The 20,742-nt window shown below is 37.5% G+C and overlaps 1 protein-coding gene across 1 annotated transcript; it reads right to left on the bottom strand.

Annotated features, from left to right (window-relative positions):
• Positions 1 to 906: 906 nt before the first annotated feature.
• Positions 907 to 19,601, bottom strand: GLDN (gliomedin; the record flags this gene model as incomplete). The annotated part of the gene is made up of 10 exons (XM_082769553.1): positions 907 to 2,142; positions 5,461 to 5,611; positions 6,292 to 6,417; positions 6,508 to 6,588; positions 11,079 to 11,198; positions 11,929 to 12,075; positions 14,135 to 14,242; positions 15,245 to 15,262; positions 17,347 to 17,398; positions 19,272 to 19,601. The coding sequence occupies 10 exons, from the start codon at positions 19,599 to 19,601 to the stop codon at positions 1,683 to 1,685; spliced, it is 1,593 nt and encodes a 530-aa protein (XP_082625679.1). The 3' UTR covers positions 907 to 1,682.
• Between the last annotated feature and the right edge of the window lie 1,141 nt (positions 19,602 to 20,742).

Genomic DNA, 20,742 nt, shown 5'->3' with positions numbered 1-20,742 from the left:
TTTAAGTGATGCTTTGTTTCTAAATATTTAGATGAAAACTGCATGGGCTTTACCAATAAACACGGACGGCTCAAAAAACGCCAACCTAAATTTCTGAGGTAATGATGATTTTCCATTGAAACACACAAAGCAACAGACAGGATTTACCTTGCAATGTTAATTTTAGAAATACGAAGTACTGAGTAAAATTAAAATCAAAATTTCCTATCATTTTTCACCTCTTAAAAATGTGAATGTGAGTGGGAAAAGAGGAGGCTCAGCGGTGACCTTATTGCACTCTACAGGTACATTAAATGAGGCTGTAGCAAGGTGTGGGTTGGTCTGTTCTCCCACGTGCCTGGTGACAGGAGGAGGGGGAATGGGCTAAAGTTACACCAGGGGAGGTTTAGGTTGGATATTACAAAGAACTTCTTTACTGAGAGGGTTGTTGGACAGTGGAATGGGCTGCCCAGGGAAGTGGTGGAGCCACCATCCCTGGAGGTCTTTAAAAGACATTTAGATGTAGAGCTTAGTGATATGGTTTAGTGGAGGACTGGTTAGTGTTAGGTCAGAGGTTGGACTCAGTGATCTTCGAGGTCTCTTCCAACCTAGATGATTCTGTGATTCTAATTTCCAAACTAACAGTGACAAATTTGTGACAAAACAGTGACAAACAGTGACAAAGCACTATAATAAATACATGCAATCCTGCCCCAGGTATTTTATTTTTCTATGACTACCGGCAAAAAAAAAAATACATACCCTTCATTTTGTCATTTCATTTGTATGGAGGAATGTGAGGCAAATTTAGTAAAATATAACTTACTACAACTAAGTGTAGTTATAAGGAAGTTATACTTCCATGGAGTGGTAGAGCTTAGATGGCAGTGAGGGGTAAAGAAGAGACTGCAGCAACACAAGTAACTTGAACACTGTTAAAACAGAAATTTTAATCAAAAATTATACATGTTTTCTTCAATTTTGTACCTGGTTACTTTCCTTCCAACATTCTCATTACTAAACACAGTTTCATATGCTTCAATATTTAATAATGCCATTATTCCCATTTTCCTTGTACCTGGGCTGGATTTTGCTCTTAGTTATGTAACAGTTAGCTGAACTTTTCAAATTTGATTATTTTTTTTATATGCATCTATATTTAAGTAACTATTTCCATCCCCATTATATTTAACAGCTGTATATCTTTGTCCAAAACATGTTCAGAGAGGATCACTGGAAAGTATTAAGTGAAAATAACAGAAATGTTTTTGTACACAAGAGGTCATTATTTAGACGCTTATACTAAGACCATAATTACTGACTAGAAAATGATTGCAGATAAGATGGTTGTAACTGATAGTTATAAATAGTCACTGTCAAACACATAATCATGGAATAATCAACATACATTATATCTAATTATCTGCTCAAGAATAGGCAAAAAACAAAAGCAAGTCTGTGCTATGTGCCAGCTGCAATATTGAACAGCTATGGTTTGAACAAAAAATAATTAAAAATGGCCTGTATAATTTGAGTGTTTATACAAAGGGGTCTGATCTCCCTTTTAAGCACACATGCAAACCACCATCAGTGAACAGAAAATGTATACCAAATGAAGAGACTTCGCTATGTATGTAATATAGCTTTAAATAATAATTCGTTTAGCCAAGCACAACTCCCTAACATGCTATTTTAAGATATATTCATCTGCCAAAATGTACAGGGTATACCATTAGGCTCCCATTCTCCCACGTGTACAAATTCTTGTCTCTAAGACTGTATGAAAGCATAGCAAGAACAGACTGTGAAGATCGTAACTCAAAACTTATATCAATCTGCTTTTCTTTCAATAAATCAAAAGCAAAACTTACTGTAATATCCTTAGTATCAGTAACATACATAACTCCACATGCTATGAATGCATTACCAGCCTTGGACTTAGGATATGTGGTATTGATATGCCGAATGACTGAAAATGTTTCTTCATCAATGTGTGCCACTATTATATTTTCATCAGTGCTTGAGGCATATATAATCCAAAGACCCTTTTCATCTACTGCCACGTTGAAATATGTCTTCGAGTTAGCAAAGAGGTAGTTACGACCATGATATAAGGCATTTTCAATTGGCAGTGTGCCCAAGGATGCTTTATCAAGCCCAAATCTGAAATGAAAATAAAATAAGTATTTAGTATTTTGTGTTAGAATTTTGTTTTTATATACAAAGGTTGGTTGTATTGATTCAGTGTACATAATGATAGAAACGTAGCTAAAAATAGTTGAGTTTAAAGACCATTCTGGTATTTTTTACGTTGTACTCCACTCAAAGCATCTTCCAAAACACTAGGAGAAAATTCTAGTGTAATAACAATTTAAAAGGTGTGCAATGACATGAACTCACTTTGGTAGGTTTCACTTTATTTAGTTTATGAACTTTATTATCTCTAGGGTGAAAGAAGCCAACTAAAAGAAAGAACGGGTATGAAAAAGAATTAGATATCAGGTGAAGCTCCAAACTTATAACTGAAATCAGTACTGAAATTTGCTTTCTACTGGATGGGAACAAAGGAAGAAAATGACCAAACTGGCATGAATTCTGGGCAGGATCACCTAGTCTTAGAGCTTGCCTTTTGAAAGAGGTTCAGATAATGCAGTGATTTGCTCAAATAAACATCAAAGGAATAGAAATTCTACTTTTGCTGAGCCAAAATTCTGACCTTGAACCGGCCTCCAACAGGACAGCCTAAATGTCTTATCTCTGATGTATAAAATTGTTTTTATTCCTTGAAATTCCTTAATAGGATGATAACCTGAGGACAGTGGCATTTAGCAGTTAAAATTGAGTTCCTCTACTAACTAGTTCAGAAGAGTAATCAGCTACTATCAAGACATATATGCAGTTAGTCACAGAACAATGTCGTTCTTTAGTAAAGGCAGAGTGTACTTTATCTTTTTAATTAATGTATTCTGTAGTGCAGAATTACAGCACATTTCACTGTGACTTCTGTGTAACTATATAGCTCATTTCCTCAAATAAAGGAAAAGCATTACTCGGTACAAGAATCTGCTACAGTTCCAAAAGTCTTCTGAATGGACAGACTTGACATGAGCACTTCACATCCACGAACTTTCAACATAAGAGAAAAATACTGGAACACTCATTTTTCTGTGAAGAGTTGTTGATAGCATATGCAGGAAAATCATCCTAAGAAAAGAATGACTAGACTATCAAAATGATTTTTGTCAGCTTCTGTAAAATTGAAGTATGCAGCAACTCTATATTCCAGCAGCATATGTGTGCACTAAAAAATGCTTCAAGGCTGGAGAAGATTTCTGAAAAATGCATATCAACTCAGTCAATCTTATTAATCACTTCATGTTGGTAAATAGCTTCATGCAAAAGCTACAAGAACAGACCTTAGCAGGAACAGTTATATAGAAATACAGCTTTTCTTCAGGAGGTTATTCTATAAATAGCCAACAAGACAAAAAGTATATCAAGATTCATTAGAAATGTGCAGGATCTGCAACATAGAACACCATGTCTTTTCCTCTTTCATGTGAAAATTCTGAAGGGAGCAGCAAAGTGATGTTTCATTCCTGAGGTTCTCTTTCTCTCACCCAATCAAGCACAGTCCAGCCTAGAACTCCAAGTGGTTCAAAAAGTCCTTAATCTTCTGCCAGCTTGGGGTAAACGGTGAGATTCAGGTAAACGTTTCATCAACCATGGGGAAGATCAAGCTACAAAGTTTTCTGATCATCTGAGATGAGTAAGTCAACCAAAAAGGAATACAGGTGGGAAAACATTAGACAAAGGAGAAAGGGGTGAAACATTCCAAAATGTGTCAAACAAAGCTAGTTTTTAAATGTGTTTTTATAGTTTTTAGTCAAAATAGTTTTTAGTCAGCTTTTAAATATGACAGTAAACTCCTTACAACATTTGCAAAATCAACTAGATAGGTCCTCATCTGTTATTCACATTAATGAATCAAATTCACATCAATACAAAAGTCCCAGAAGCTTTATTGCAGCCCAGAAACAAGGACTTTACTATAACAAAATTCACAGTGCCTAATCCTGTCTATGCTGAAGGTAAATAAAGTGAATAACTGAAAACAAAGACCATCTCTCAGCAAATTAGAGAGTTTTTGAAATTTCCACAAACAGCTTGTGTTTGTCTGTATATGAAGGCAGTTCCAAATTAGCAGTGCCCAAGCAAGGGCAAGGAACTTCTCTCTCATCACTGTGCATTGCTTAGACAGAGATGGTCATTAAAAAGGTTTAAACAAAAAGTCCTACAGATATTTAAAGGAGGTTACCAAAAATTGAGCTTGTCTTTGGCAGAACAAATATTATAGAATCCAAGCAGCTTGCTCACATTCCTTGGCATCCAAATGAATATAGGAAGAAGGCACTCACACCTGCTTGGGTAGAGACATCAAAGTATAGAAATGTTCTTGGCTCAAACATCAGAGTCATGTAGTGGAGCTTGAAAGCAGTTGCAATCTTTCACTTGCCCTTGGACTGCCTTTCTTTGGCACTCCACACAAGATGAGATTTTGGTTTTGATTTGTATTGTCGTCAGTAGAAAGTGAGGAAATAAAGATGTAATTCCCGGTTCAAATTCAGAAAGACACATTGTGAGAGTTACAGAAACTTAATATGAAGAAATCAAACAGCAGAACCACTCCTCCACAGTGGAATTTACACCAGGTCACTACGTCCTCAGCTGATGCCTTAGTGCATTCCTCTGCACTAGCAGCATTAACAACTCCTACCAGCAAAGAACAGTGCTATTTGAGAATAAGGCATGTGTGTCAACCCAGCAAGAAGCTCTGGAAAGCCAAAATATTCCATAAGTGGGCTTCAGTCATGGAATCCCGTATCTGTGTCCCCCAGACTGCAACTGAACCGATTTCCACCCTGATGCAGGTACACATGCACAGGTTATTTTCTTCAATTGTGCTCTTTTTTTCTGAGCCCCAAATTCATTAGTCAGTTCCCACTTCTTTCTGGCAATTATGAACACAGCAAAGAATTCAAGTGCAAGAACACCCAGAGCAGTGTAATGTCTAATACAAAGCTCATGGACCCCAGGACAGACAACAGAAAAAATCCATTGTCATCTCTGCACGCAGCATCTTTTCAATCTGCAGGCCCAGTTGTCCTATATATATCATGTATCATGTAGCAAACGACATAGTTAGAGCTGAACAATGTTTAAAGAACTGACCTTCACATCAGAGAAACGGTTGAAGACTACCCTCCCAGTTCCTCTGCTCCCACAGATTCTGCACACACAGACTCTATGGAAGGCCAATGGCCAACATTCCAGTTGCAGACAGAAAAAAAAGTTAGTTGTTCTGTCCTGGAAAGAACTCTGAACCATTTCCTCTATTCTCCCTATTTTAGGTAGGACCAAAAAGAAACATAAAATGGTACAGAAAAAAAGGTTGTCTTAATCTAACTATATTTGACTTACTTCAGAATGACATTGGTTCCTCCCTTTTGATAGTACAGATGATTGTTTTGTACTGCATGACCACATCCATAGAAGAACCCTGTGATGTTAATGATTCTGTAGCTATCATTCAGCAAGGCATTGGAATTCTCATATTCTTTGATAGAGTTTCCTAAATGAAGAGAAAAACAGCTATCTAGTTTATCTAGTTTCTGAAATCTCTACTACAATTCAATCAGAATCAAGTTTGTGACAGACAACAATCTTATTTGTGTTTTCAACAGTGATTTAATGTTCTGGAATATGCTAAAATAACCCAGAAACAAACACCAAGAACCTACAGAGGTGTTCAAGGGCCTGCTTGCCACTGAATGTGCTGAGCCCTAATTCTGAACATAGTTGGTAAATTGTCAAAATATTTCCTTTTTCCACTTAGTTCTTGGAAATTATCCTGCAGTAAATGTAGCTCATGCAGCATCTGATTAATTTTCGTGTTTTCCTAAATAAAAAGGCAAAAGTACTAGCTACAATTTAAGCTATTAAAACTATAAGGGAACCACTGAAAGAAAAGAATACAAAGACGTGAACAACAGACATTTAAATTTGCATTGATTAAAAAAAAATAATCCTCAAACTATTTTCAGTCAACACCAGATCCTGAAAATGTCAGAAAATACTTCAGATATCTATAGCCATATGTATAGTTAAGTATTATATTGGCAACATGGAAAATATTCTGAAAAATATGTGAGTAAAAACAGACTTTATGAGAAATATTAATTTGGATTGAAAGAATTTAAAAGCAATGTTAATATAAAACTGACTTTTGATGAGTAAGTACTACTACTATACCTGAAAAATGCATGGTAAGCCAAATCCTTTCATCACTTATATTTGCAGGTTCTCGCATCCAAGTTCCAAACGTTTGCTGTACACTGACAAAGTGAACAGGACTTCCTACAGATGTTATGACACATTCTAGTAGAGAAAGAGCACACATGCATTATCTATGTTAGAGTACAAAAACAGTAAGGAGCAGTTAGTCTCACCCCCTCTGTAATAGGTTACCAGCTTTTTTTGAATGATCAAGGGCTCTGTCTTCAGATTTTCCAGCCAGAGTGTCATCATTTGGTATAGCACATGTCTCACCTAGAGTTGAGAGAAAAGGGAAAACATGATATCTTTCTATATGCAACATGACAGATACATAGTCAATGACTTCATCAAACTAAAGTAATAACAACTGGGATTTTATTTCACCTGGAAAAAAGTAGTTCTGGTAATTAAAAAAAAAAAAAAAAAAAAAAAAGAGAGAGAGAGAAACAGAGAGAAAGGGAAGATTTTAAAAAAAGGCATTTGCTCTCACTTCTGCCAAGGAAATGAAGTGTTTGTGCTTGTCTGTTCCCTTAAAATTGTTGAGCTGACAGACAACTTTGAGGAATAAATAATTCTGCCAACAGATTTAATTCTCTAGCTGTGAATTCCTGAGCAAGTGCTTAGAAAGACTGTGTTGTGCCTTTCCTTAGATAACAATAGATAACTGAAACAGCTGGCATCTGGCTGACTTATCAGTAATACAACAAATGCTTCCTTGAGAATGAGCGATGACTAAACTCAAGTTTCATGACCAAATCTAGATACACCATCAGAGGGGGTGTGCTCTGTAGGCAACTGTGGAAGTTTTGCACTTGTCATTAATTTCCAAAACAGTAATGTACTAACACATACACTGAGCACTTTATGCATAAGAATGCAGGTCATTCATCCATGACATTAAAGTAGCAGAGGGAAGTTATACGCCACATTCCATATAGAAAAATGGTTCACAGAAGCAACAAATAAACAACTGCAAACATTTTCCCCCAGCCCTCAACAATTTTTTAAAGGTTAACTGATTGGGTAACTGATTGGGTTTTCTCTAACATTTACTGTTTAATCAATGCCTTAATTAAGTTATTTATAGAACTTCTTCTGTAAAGCCTTCTTTAAAAGACCTCTTTTCTGCTTTAAATCAGTGCAATGTTTCATTTTACTTAGAATTAATAATCACAGAGAAGAGTTCTCAGTTCTGTGCTGAAGATACCGTGATTTCACTGTAGGCTTGTTTTCTAATCTCATTTCTAACATTCATCTCCTTACACATTTTCACTGCCTAACATGCAGCCTGCAAATTCTTTTAGACATGCACTTTCATTGTTGCTTTCCAATAGATTTCTGGGCTTCATGGGGCTGTGATGAAGTTTAAATGAGTAAAATAGCAAAAATATGAAATAACTATAAAGTAATGCTGAAAGGGTAGTGTGACATTGAGGAAAGTAAGGGCAGATTGCACTGCATTGCTGTTTTCTCCTTAAAGTTATATCCTGTCTTTGTTCACAGAGAAAGAAAATACTCCAAGATAGAGCAAAAAGATCACATATTTCTCCCATCCATTTTTCTAGGACATTCACTGATATGGCATTAAACATGGTAATTGATCACAACTTCTCTCTCAAAAAAGGCACAAACAGTCAATCCAGCTGTAGGAAGATGTATGCCTATAACTGGAATCTAGCAATCCCTCTAGGTCACTTTCCAGCTTCTGATCTCAAAATATTCTCAAAATATCTCAGAGAAGGAATCCATTCCACAGAAATTATAAATTGAAATGCACAATGTATTAGTCTCAGCCCAAGAAAACTGATAAAGTTAGCTGTGTGAGCAGTTCCCTATACAGTAATTTATCTAACAATACGGAATAATCAAGGTCCAAGCCTGTGTTTCTGGTGAAGCTGAATGCACTATTCAGATTTGAGAATGTTTGCAATACTCTCTGAGAATTTTCAGCTGCAGGAAACAGAAAACAACTAAGATTGAAAAGACAGTTTTGTTTTGTTTTTAATCAGAGACTACTATGTGAAATTTTCATTGCTTTCTTTCCACCAAAAAAAAAAAAAAAAGAAAAAAAAAAAAGATAAATATCCTGATTCTCATCCTAAAATATTCTGGATGACAGTTAATGGAGTTTACAAGATATGAAAACTATTGATTTGGTTTATCTGGGGGAGGGTGTGAAGGGATGTTTTGTTTTGTTTTTTTAGAATTAGCTAACAGTACCACTGAGATCAAACACACCTGAGCTTGCAACTAATTATTGTATTCTCTTAAGGAAATTAAATTTTGAAAAAAAAAAAAAAAAAAAAAGTAAAACTTGATTTAGATAAATCATTCTTATATTCTCAAGCAATAAGTTAATTACAGTTATAAATCAGCATGTGCATTCTCTTTTCTTCAAAGGGATATGAAGATTTAGTTACAAAAGGTGATTTATTTTTGCGTTATGGTGACACAGTCTACAGGCTCATAAAATGTAAATGCTCACAGAGGAACACCTCTTCTCTGCAAAGTTATTTGAATATAACTCCTATTTGCACACTGGGATTTCAAAACCATCAGAAATCCATGCAATAAAGGTTATCTCTCCAAAGCACTTCAGTCTGTTTCAACACTTGGAAAGAGGCTACCTGAGTAAATGGTCCAATTTTATCTTGTACATGTGTTTCTGAATTTCAAATAGGATCAGATTTCTGTTCAGCTATCCACTTTCCACTGTAAAGAGACTCTTTGGGCTCCTTTCTGATAATTCAATACCCAGCATCTCCCAATTGAGATTCTCACATGCTACTACAATTACAGTTATGTTCTACATTAAGAATAAGAGGCAGAAATCATTGCTGTATGTTCCATCCAGTATTAAATATTCTCTAGTTAATAGCACTTATTAAAAAAAAAAAAAAATCTTTCTACCAAACTGGAGAGTGATGGCTAAGGGGAAAAGATGATGCTAATGCAGGTACTAGTGTTAGCTCACTTGAAACTACTCTTAGCTAAAACAGACATCACCAACAGCTAATCACTAGTTTTCTCCTTGCAGTACACATTGTAGGTGCTAGACATCTTTAGACATATTTTGCTTGCAAGATGAAGGGCTACTAGTGTCAAACTGGCAGAAGGGAGAACTATTTCAAATCCATTACAACTGAAACCTTTTTTCTCAACACTTGAGAACTGTGGGCTCCCTCTGCAACTTTACTATTGCAACATAAGATCAATATCACCCTATTAACGGTGAGACATAAAAATCAAGGTGCATGTTTTATACTTAATAACTACATGAATTTCTTGGTCTATTCCCTTTTGATATGCCTCTCAAGAAGCTACATTCCCAATTATAAAAGGAATGCCACTCAACCAAACACTGTCACAGAGAGCTACCTTCTTTTATAGAAATATGAAAGAAAAATTAGGAACTGAGACATTCTTTGTTATTCTTTTGTTGGATCACTCTGACCTCCCTGAAAACAGATTTCTCAGCTAGGGGAAAAATTCAGAACTGTAGGGATAGTAACAGTCACTGAAAGCTACAATCATTTTTGACATCAAATTTAATTCCATTGAGGGGTAAAGGATAAGGACAACAGGGACCAGATCCAGTATGTAGATCCAAGCCCAAAGGTTTACTTCCATTCTCAAGCTGGAGTAAGCTAGAAATACAAATGCTGTTCTAGCACAAGCTTCTCTTTGCATTTTATTATCAGTTAATAGCTTGAGCCAAATTTTCCAGTTATCACAATACAACAGTTTTTGTAGAGCCCATGTTCCAGAGCATCCAAGGCCAGCAGCTCATCTCACCTCCCCTTGTTTCACTGTCCAATAAGAAATGCTCTCAGATAACATTTCTGGTCAACATTTTCTAAAGTTCAGTGACTTCACACATCCATTTTGAAATACTTATAAAACATGGCTGCTGAGTTTTACAATAAAATGAGTGAGAACATCCTTGATTTGCAAGCACCAGGGTGTCCCCTTCACCTCCTCCCAAATATAAAAAGAAGGGAGGAGAAGAGAGGAGAGGAGGGGAGAGAACCTGATGGCAGCTCCTAAATTTTAGCAGACAATCTATGAACTGGCATTCTAACCAGCTGCACGGGTTCTAAGAGTATTTGCTGTGTAATTTGCAGCCAGTCACTGCAGCAGTTTGAAGGAAGTCTGCTCTGTTTTTAATTTTTACTTTCTGTAGCTCACCAACACAGATACAGTAGAGCAAATAAGAGAGTCTAGTTCATGAATTGGGATGCAATAATGATAAGAAGCAAAAAAAATGAAAACAAGTCAAGATCACCTTGCTCCAAAAACTTCCATAATCAATTAGACATGGAGCCTTTTGCCTTCCTCCAGCTAGTCTACCTTGCATTGGTTCTGTCAATAACCAGGCAATTTAATTTTGCAGAATACAGTGAAATGCAACCTGGTTAACAGGCATTGTATTTATACATAAAATTAAAATTCTGCCTTTAAAAGCTAAAAATATCAACAGCACTTCTCTTGCTTTCCAAATACATTCTATCTAGCAGAAAAACCCATTTGTAAACACTGTTTTAGCATTGGAATAGTATGAGTAAAAGACAAATATTATAGATAGCTTGCTGCCTTACCAGGAGTGCATTTCAACAAAACATATAAGTACATACTCAGCTTTAAGTTTTTTCAGTTTTACTTATGCCAGGAGAATTAAATACCTGCTTATTGTTCCATGAGCCTTGGAGCAATGGGTTTTGAACCAGCTAATAATATCAAAAAGAACAACAGAAAGAACTAACCTGTGCATTTGTTGCTGTATATGTTCTCCTGAAGCTGTGTTTTACCTTTACGTTTTCTTGGAGGTCCTGGGAGTCCAGGTGGTCCAGGAGGCCCAGGGGGTCCAGGTTCACCTTTTGCACCTATGTAAAAAATGAAGTACAATGTTGCAGCCCCTGCATGCAAGCAGACAATCTGCAGAAAACCATATATGTCCACATGATGGACTTTTGGAGATCTCTGAAAGAGCCTCTGAATTCTTAAGAGGTTTTTGTGTGATCAATAAACTCCCTGAAATGCTCTTTCTTAGAATGTGAGCCATCCAGAACTTCACAAGTTCTAAGACATGAATGCAATTTAATCTGTCTGGATTACAAGTGCATTAGAGAGTTATAAACCACTATTGCCTTTTATATTGTGATTTTTAGGACTTCAACTTAAGAGGCTACAGTTTTAGCAACTTATAATGTAGCTGCCATGATGTTTCCTTCATGTATTCGAGTGGAAATCTGCTCTCATTTTCTAATACATAAATAAAACTACACTGCAAGAAAGAGCAAAAGATCAACTGTCTTGAAGTGTAGTAGAAAGGGTGGAATTCATGTACACCTCAACACAAAGACCAAATAGAAGAGTATTTGTGAAGAATTGCATTATAAATGAAACACACTCCCCTAGGAAGTCCTTTTAATTTTTGGAGCTCCACACACCCTTGAGACTATTACTGACCAATACTAATATCTAAACTGTAGCAATACCCAAAAACTTCACTGTGGATAATGTGGTTATGTTAGTTGGTCCTACTCTTGCAGAAGCAGAGTGTATCTTTTTCTGTCATGTACGCTACTGCAAGAGACCTCTTCTTCTTCTTACCTTCTAACACTACATCATTGTTTGCATTCCCCTTTTCACCCTTTGCTCCTCTTGCGCCTTTTCCACCTGGCATACCATCTTTGCCAGGTAAACCCATTTCTCCAGGTTCTCCTTTCTGTCCTTGATCACCTTTTTGTCCTGGCATGCCTAGAAATAAAAAGCATTTCAGTACCAAGAACATTGTTGCATTAATCACACAGTTCCTAAAATCAGTGCATTTTGTTGAAATACAAAACATATTTACCCTTGTTGGTGGTTTTCTTTTGTGTTTGTTTGTTTTTTTCACTTGTATTTTTCTGTATTGTTGTAATTTGCTTTGATTTCAAAGGAACTTTATAACCAAATAAGCAGGGGAATGGTGTATAATTCATTAGGTGTGAAGAATGTTTTCTTTACCTAGTAATCTCTGAGTTTAGAACATGAAACATGGAGACCTGGGCCTTGCCAATGCTGGCTAGAGTATTTCTGGACTAGGAACACTAAGGAAAAAATATGAAGTCAGTTGTTTTACATTTGTAGGGCATTAAAGAAGAAGTGCACTTTCATAGCACCTCTTTTCTTAAAGCAATGTCTTTATGTACTAACTTCATGTACTAACATTACAACACATTGTACTTTCAACATTTTCTATGTCCCAGCAGAGCATAGACTCAGCCACCCAGCAACCTTTTCACGTGGCTACTATTCCCTGCCCCTACACTTGTTACAAGCATGATCAGTCCAAATATTTTTTGTGCTTTATCAAAGCAAAAGTAGCTTTGATTTAGCAAAGTAGCATTTTTAACAAGACATTCGTTTGTCCTGTGTAATCTCAGCTAGAATATTTTGCAAAAAGGAAAACAATGCTGCGTTTATAAAACTGACATATCAAAACTTTTCACCCTCTATCTTTGTGTCAGCTAGTATTTTCATGCTTTAGGAGAGAAGCATTAACCATCATAAGACTGGAAATATGTGTTCTTGCAGGCATAGGTTTCAAATACATTATATTTGTAAGCACTTGAGAGGAAATTGCTTGTTCATCTACTTAAAGTTTCACTGTTTAAATTGACTCTGTGAAACCAGAAACAATTACTCTTTTGGGGTGAAATCTGAAATGCATCTTTGGCACAATTGCCAAATTGCCATGCAATAGGGTGAAAAAAACAGACTAATAGGTGGGCCGCTATAAATATAAATGCTAGCATCAGCCAACCTACTTATTAACATACACTTCTCTATCTTCCCCTCACCCCAGCATTATCCCGATGCCCTTCTGTCTCCTTACTTTCCTACCATGTGCAAACCACTGTTTTGTCACTCTGCCTTGAAGAACCAATTATCCATCAGTGTTTTCAATTAACTATGACGCATCAGATATGTCTGTAAAGCAATTACTGCTTTACACCTTTACAGTAATTTACAGCCTCAGAGCACAGTAACTGTCACCCACTGCACAGTGATTTGTAGAATCAAGGATCTGAGAGACAACAGCACTTCTCTGTGTTATTAGCAGATATATGTCAGGGTGAAATCAGTAAATTAGGACAAACAGTTTCCTTGACCAGCATAGAAAATTGCTTGTGGACTGCATGCAGCCTATGGGCTATTTAGCAGAGTTACTCTATTTGTGTAGATTATATTAAAATAGTACCTAGAGACTCTGCTGCATTACAAAGTCTATCTGCAACCCAAAAAAAAAGAAAAAAAAAAAAAAAAAAAAAAAAAAAGCTGCTCCAAGAGTTTCCATATTAAACAGACAGTTTAGAAAAAAAGAAAAATATGGAAATACAGTTTCCCCGCCATGATTATTATGTATCTGAAAGCAAAACTATGGTAACATGAAACTCCCACTCCCAAACTCTTGCTCTGTTGGTTGTTTTTTTTTAAACCACCTGAAGTCAAAGCATCCTTATGTTGGAAGGTTGAGGGAATGGAAATATTCTTGTAAAGACAGTATTTAACAGCAAACTCAGAATACTGAGATGCAATTAATCTCATTCAATAGCTTTAATTTGCATTATTCAATAGCATATATATACTATGGAATAAATCTGAAGTAATCTACAAAAACTTAGTGTAAGACAAAGAATTTTACAGAGTTCTGCAATGTACAAATTCTTTGTAAACATTAAAACCCTTCTCCTTGTAACAAAGGTCTAAAAGTAATTGCATTTGAATATAACAGCAAGAAAGTTTTTTTTAACAGCAAAGAAAAAAAAAATACCTATTTTTCCTCTTTTTCCATTTACTCCGGGTTCTCCCTTTTGACCTGGTATACCTGGGACTCCATCTGATCCATTGTAGCCAGGGAGCCCATCAAGTCCAGCAGGCCCTGAACAAGCCAAACAGCATAATTGAATTTTCACTGTTAAATGCAATTTAGCCTTAAAATCACTAAATCTATATATATTATATTTATGTGTATATATTCTTTAGAAATACAAGATTCTTTAATTGGCCATTATGCTCTCCATGCCAATACAGTATCCTCCTAAAAAACACCCACAAACACAAAAAGTGAGCATTTGCCCTGGCCTTAGCATAAGAAAACTGACTGAACTGAATGCTGCACATATTTCGCACGAAGACCAGCACAGATCAGGCCACTTGAATGATCAACACAGTGGAACCCATTGTTACAGTCACTGTCAACATCAGAAATACATCTTCCACAGGCTTTGACATTGCTTATGATACAGGCTAGACTAATCTAACACAAGAAGAGCATTTACCTACTCATCCAGAATACTGTAGTACCAAACTTTGACTTGATACAGAAGGTATCATTCCCTTTGTCACTATTGAATCCCCACAAACAAAAAGTACCCAGTACTTTTCTGATAGAATTACTCTAAGCAGACCCACAGCAAAAGAAACCTGGAAAGCAAGCAAGTAACCATTCATATAGGCTAGCAACCATTATGATAATAGAAAGAAGGAAAAGTTATTATGGAATTGGAGGGGGGGGGCGGGGTCAGAAACCAGTAACCAACAATTTTTAAGAGATATTTATAGTGTTATATTAAAATATGTTTGCCCTTTTATATATGTTCTTCACCTAAATGCTAGTTAACGTTTGTTTTTGACCACATACATTTCAATAGATGTGAAACTATTCTCTTCCCTCTGATACAAAAGCCTCCCTCCCACCACTTAAAGGGGCATAGGTTGACACAATCATAAAAGTTATAAAGGCAGTCATGCAACTTTCCCTTATTCTAATAGGCAAAGAAAGACAGCTGTTCTATAAAGATACATTTCTATATTTCAACATTTATACCAGCTTCTGTTTCAGTTACCTAAATACATTACGGCAATTATCAAAGTACCTTACCTGGTGGACCTGGGGGGCCTACATCACGGACATGCAAAAGAACACAAGAAAGAGAAAATGGTGAGTTTCTCCCAGCAAGGAAACAAAAAACAATTACAAATAGAACTGATTGGCATTAGATCAGGACAATAAAAAGGGGGAAAAGTCCGTCAGATTTCAAAATGAGCACCTATGGTTTTAGCTGTTTTGTATTAAAAACAGCCATTTGAACATGAGCACAAACTCACCTAGACTTACTGAAAGAGTATCCTTAAAAGCAGTTACATATACATACATGGTCGGCCTTTTGCAAATTTCAGTTGATAAAGACTTGACAAACAGCCACCTCTACAATATAACCTCACTCCGTTTAGGTGCCTTTCCAATGCCACAGACCCAAGCCATCCAACAATTATTACTTTTCTTTTATATAAGTTTTTTCCAAAATCTTCTTACACTAGAAAAATAGCTTAATAACACTGGTGAATGGCATGATCCTGTTACACACCATGCTTCCTTGTATTTCTCAGATTTTCCATTACTGTTCAGTATTCAGACTATTTCGATAGGCAAAATGGTCTTGTCATTCCTGTGAACTACATCTAAACCACAAACACTATTTTTTGCATGTGATTGGTCTCCAAACTGGACCAAGCTTCCCACAGAACCTGGTTAGTGAATTGGTTGGTGCACTAGAAATTGGACTTGCTTCAGTTATTCTGCAACATGTAATACAACAAAATCTGTCTTATTCGCTTATACTCTCTGACTTAATTCCAGCTTAAGGCCTTCTATGAGAAGAAAAGCATAGCAGGCAGGAGTAAAGCATTACTTGAAAGTGTTTCTGTAACAAGCTACATCTTATGTCCAATACATATTTAAAAAAAAATAAATAAAATAATAATAATAATAATAAAAAAAAGCAGGTTAGGAGAATACAAAGGAAAGTGGGGTTGTTGTAATTAAAGAACTAAATTAGTGCTGTCAACACTTTATTCAGTTAAGTAGTGTCTTGTTTCAACAAAAAATCTCTAAAACAGAAAATAACAGAAGTTGCTGGATTTCCCTAAAAACGACAGTGTTCAGCATTAATTAGAAAGCATTACAAGTAAAGGGAAAATCATTTTATAATACCATTACAGTGATTATTCCTTTTAGTCAGTACTGGCAGTAACATCACTTAACAACTCACTCCCAATTTTCCAGTAAATGAACATTTTTTCCACACTACAATGGTACATTAGTACCTACAATTACTTTGTCATCTGAAACTAAGGATCTTGAGTATACTTGTATAAGCATAAGATAACTAAGAAAGGTGCTTGAGAAGTAATAAGTATCACAGAGGGTACATCTGTGTACATTATGGTAAATCTCTTGTATGCTGAAATCATATAAGCCACTTAAAAATATAAAAAAGACAGCAAGTGAAGTGTTTTATAAACTCCTAAAAAGTGGCTTATTTCTAATCTTCTCATTTCCAAAGTGAACACAATTCAGTCTGCTACAGTCTTCAAACTGCACCATACCCCTTCAGTTGGCTACTGCCTGATGTTCTCTTCATCAAGACACAGAAATTGCTCACATCATTTTGTGTCCCAGCTGTTCTAACTCCAGACTGCCAACAAGTGAAACCCAGCACACTGTCAACATGTTCCTAAGGCAGGGTAGAGGCAGGGTAGGTTAGCATATTGCCCTTCCAAGTCCCACTACTCCACAGAAGTTACAACAAGGAGAGTAAACACATTTATCCCACGGTAGCCTGGAAGTGTGGGGATACATACAAAAAATACCAAGGCTAAACATCAACTAGTATTTTAAATACACCCAAATCTATAAGATACGATTACAAAAATTACATAGGAAAGAAATAGCTCCAAGTAATATAAACTGAATTCCTTGACCTCCAGCATTTACTATAAGTAGGTATAGGTAAGCCCCAAAATAGCTCCTGTTACTTTTTTTTTTTTTTTTTTTAAATAAATAACCCAACGGATTTATAAACTCTGATAAATACCTTAATTCTTGGACATTTTAAACTCTATCTACCTCAAGTTCTTTGAAAACATGGTAAATCTGTATTCTTGAAGGTATAAGTGTAATGTTTATAGTAACAAACATACCTGTTAAGCACACCCCTTTTGTGCTGTTACATAAATCCACCATCACCCGGACCTAATATTGCAAAGAAAGTAAAGTTTGAAACAATGCATGCTATAACGATTCAAATAAATTTATCTGGTCTAACTTTGACTACAGAAATCATTTTTCTTCTGTCATAAGTCTTTCTGTCAGTTTTGTTTTCATGTTGAAGTTTCAAACGTTTTGTCCCCTGAGCAGCCTGATCTAACGTCAACATCAGCCCTGATCTGAATGGGGTCTTGGACCAAATGACTTCCCGAGTCTCAGACATTCTAAGAAGTTTTAGATAAATTTTATGTAGCTGAGAGGAGCTAACTGGTTTTGAATATCAGAATTTCATTTTTCTCTATTCCTTCATCTCTCAAAAAAACTTGGCTTCTACACTGTAATTTGTAAAATGCACCTTGCCTGAGTGTTCTCTAATTCAAACTGCATTTTAATCTAAATGGTTTTGATGAGACTGCTGAAAGGATTACAACTTGCTTTGGAGCCCTCCAATTATCTCTGCATTGTATTTGCCAACCAGTGTGATCCCGCTGACAGTTAGAAAAAATAAAAATATGGCATTCAAGGAGTGTGTTATAGCAAGCAGCCTACATCAGAACAAAAAGATTAGCAATACAGCCTTCCAATCATCCAGCCTGACCTTTGCCAAGTAGAAAAGCTACAGATAAAAGTACTTTGTTTAAATTCTAAAGGCTTCACTTTCTTCAGAGGGAGAAAGGGGAGCAGGGGAAAGACAAAATAAAACATGAAGTAACTTCTCAGAAAATTAGACAGAGAGATGTAAGCCATCACCTTTTGCACAGTTTTAAATCTCACTTTCAGTCTTGGTGCTTACAAGATTATTGGACTGTTACTCTCTCATTAGTCTTTCTACTAGTGTATATGTCCTAATTTCCTATTTTAATCCCCCCCCCCCCCCCAAAAAAAATACATATATTTATAAATACATAAAAATAAACAAACAAAATGCCAGAACCTAAAATATACTCATGCTATTAATGCTAAAATAAGATTTTTGATGCCTAAAGTTATTTCAAAGATTCTTGAACAGTGGCCATCCACAAAACAGAATAGATTCCCCCCAACCAGCTGTTGTGCAGAGCAATAGGATATCAGTACCCATAACACCCAACCACAAAAATCTGTGCCTCTGCTGCAAGACAGACTCTGCTCAGAAAAGACCTCCACTCAAGGCCTATATTCAACAGAGACCTGGAATATCATAGCTGTGAAAACCTATGCCATATCATCTCATTAGTTCTAATATTAATGCAGATGTTATCACTGCAATGACTTACTGACAAAAACATCCATGGGATGTTACTGAAAAGGTATTTCCTGTGAGAAGTTTTTGGAACCAAAATCAATAGCCACATCAGTAGGAGCCTTTTCTCCTTTCTTTGTGGGCTTAAACCTGCAATCTTTATTGGGACAGACTTCCCATTCAGGTTCCTTCAACAGCAATATTTTTCTTGCATTTCTTCAGACTCAGAACTCAAAAGCTTCTAAATTAATCAAAACTTTTCAGCTACTTAACTGCTCCTACATAGCAAGGATAATTTTGCACTGAAGTGCAAAAAGCTATGCAGTTTTGCCAGATAAAGGGAATGCTCTTGCAGCTACAGTTCTTCTCTTTCGACCCTTCATTTAACACCTTGAATTTAAAGCTCGCTAAAAGGGCACGACCTATTTCAGAAAAGCACGATGTCAAAATACCGCCTGGTAGCGTCCTGGTGAGACGCAGGACAGAAAGAACACGGGCGACTCCACCAGCGGAGCAGAGGTTTGAAAACCTGCCACCTCCAAACCTGGCGGGCTGACCTTTTATTCCACCCCTTTTTTCTGTAGCTCCACTGAACCTCCTAGCGTTTCAAAGTCTGAGAGCGCTCCTCTGCCCTACCGGCACCAGGGAGTAGGTGAGCATCATCAGCAGCTCGTCCGTCTCGGCGCGCACGTGCCCGCGGGCGCGCTCGCCGCGGCGGCTCCGCTTGCTGCGGGGGGCGCCGGGAGGCGCCCGGGAAGGCCCGGCGGTGCCGCCCAGCAGGTCCCGGCCGGAGCCGGGGGCCGGGGGTTGCCGCGCCGCCTCCAGCCCCAGCTCCAGCTCCCGCAGCGCCGCGCCCAGCTCCCTCCACTGCGCCAGCAAGAAAAGCGTCCCGGCGGCGCTGAGCGCCGACAGCAGCCCCACGGCGGCCAGCAGCGCCCGCAGCGCCCGGCCGCCCGCAGCCTCCATCGCCGCCGGGCAGCGGCTGCCGGCGGGGAGGGCTTTATGGCCCCGCCGCGGTGGGCGTTATGGAGGGGCCGGCACGGGGCAGCGCGGCCGATCCGCGCCCCCCTCCCCGCTCCATCCCCGGGGGGCACCGGTCCCGGCCTTGAGGACTACCCCTGCGGTCCCCGGGAGCGGCCCTTGGGCGATATCCTCATTGGTTTCCTTCCCCGAGGCCGAGATGTCAGCCGTCAGGGATCGCAGAGCAGGAAAATCCCTCCCGGTGTGCTGCCAGGCTGCAGCCCCAGCAGGCTCTTTGCATTCGTAAGAACAGTGTACAGAATTCACCAAGAGCACTACCTGCAGCTTTAGATGTCCAAGTGTGGCTGGAATTTTTCAGATTATTCCTTGTGTGACATGGAGTATCATGTTATCTCTCTCGTACAACCAATTTCACCCCACATTAATTGACAGGAAAGATAAGAAAAGAATTATAAAGAGTTGAACTGCTGTGAGGAACAGCAGAATTTGCCCAAATACAAAGAGTTCATAAAGACCATGAAAATTACACAAGTCAGAAGAACATTTGTAGAAAAGTTGTTTAAAATGCTGAAATCTTATGTTCAAAGACAAAGTCCTTGTGCTTTCTTGTGTTGTTGCTATGTCAAATCAATCTTGAGAAATTCAGACACTTTAAACGCCAAGTTCCCTACAGGGAAGGGTTCTTGATTCTCAACAACAGTTCTCTGCATACTTCTGTAACTGGTCGGGTACCATAGTTTGACACTATTCTAACTATGCCCTTGACATGCAATTCAAGTTAATCTCATAGTGCACTAAAGAATAAACTATTAGGTCAAATCGAAATTGAATTTAATGTATGCAGTTCTGTTCCATCCAGTTAAACACAGAAGCAATACTGAGAGGAAAACACCTCTAATATATTAAAGTCCTCATCTCTCTGAAATAAAAGAAATACTACAGAAAGCATTGTTATCCTCAAGCATCACATTGGAGACAGTTTTCGTCTGAAACTATACTGATGGATTTAGGTAGAGAAGGGTAAATGTAGAGGGGACAAAAACATCATTCCACCTCATTCCACAATGACAGATGAGACATAAAAAAAAATTACCATATAGCCAAAGGAGCAAGGCCCACCAGCACG

Source organism: Aythya marila, assembly GCF_965140915.1.
Source record: "Aythya marila genome assembly, chromosome: 11".
NCBI lineage: Eukaryota > Metazoa > Chordata > Aves > Anseriformes > Anatidae > Aythya > Aythya marila.
The sequence above is the reverse complement of the archived record's forward strand: the minus strand, read 5'-3'. Positions and strand labels throughout refer to the sequence as shown.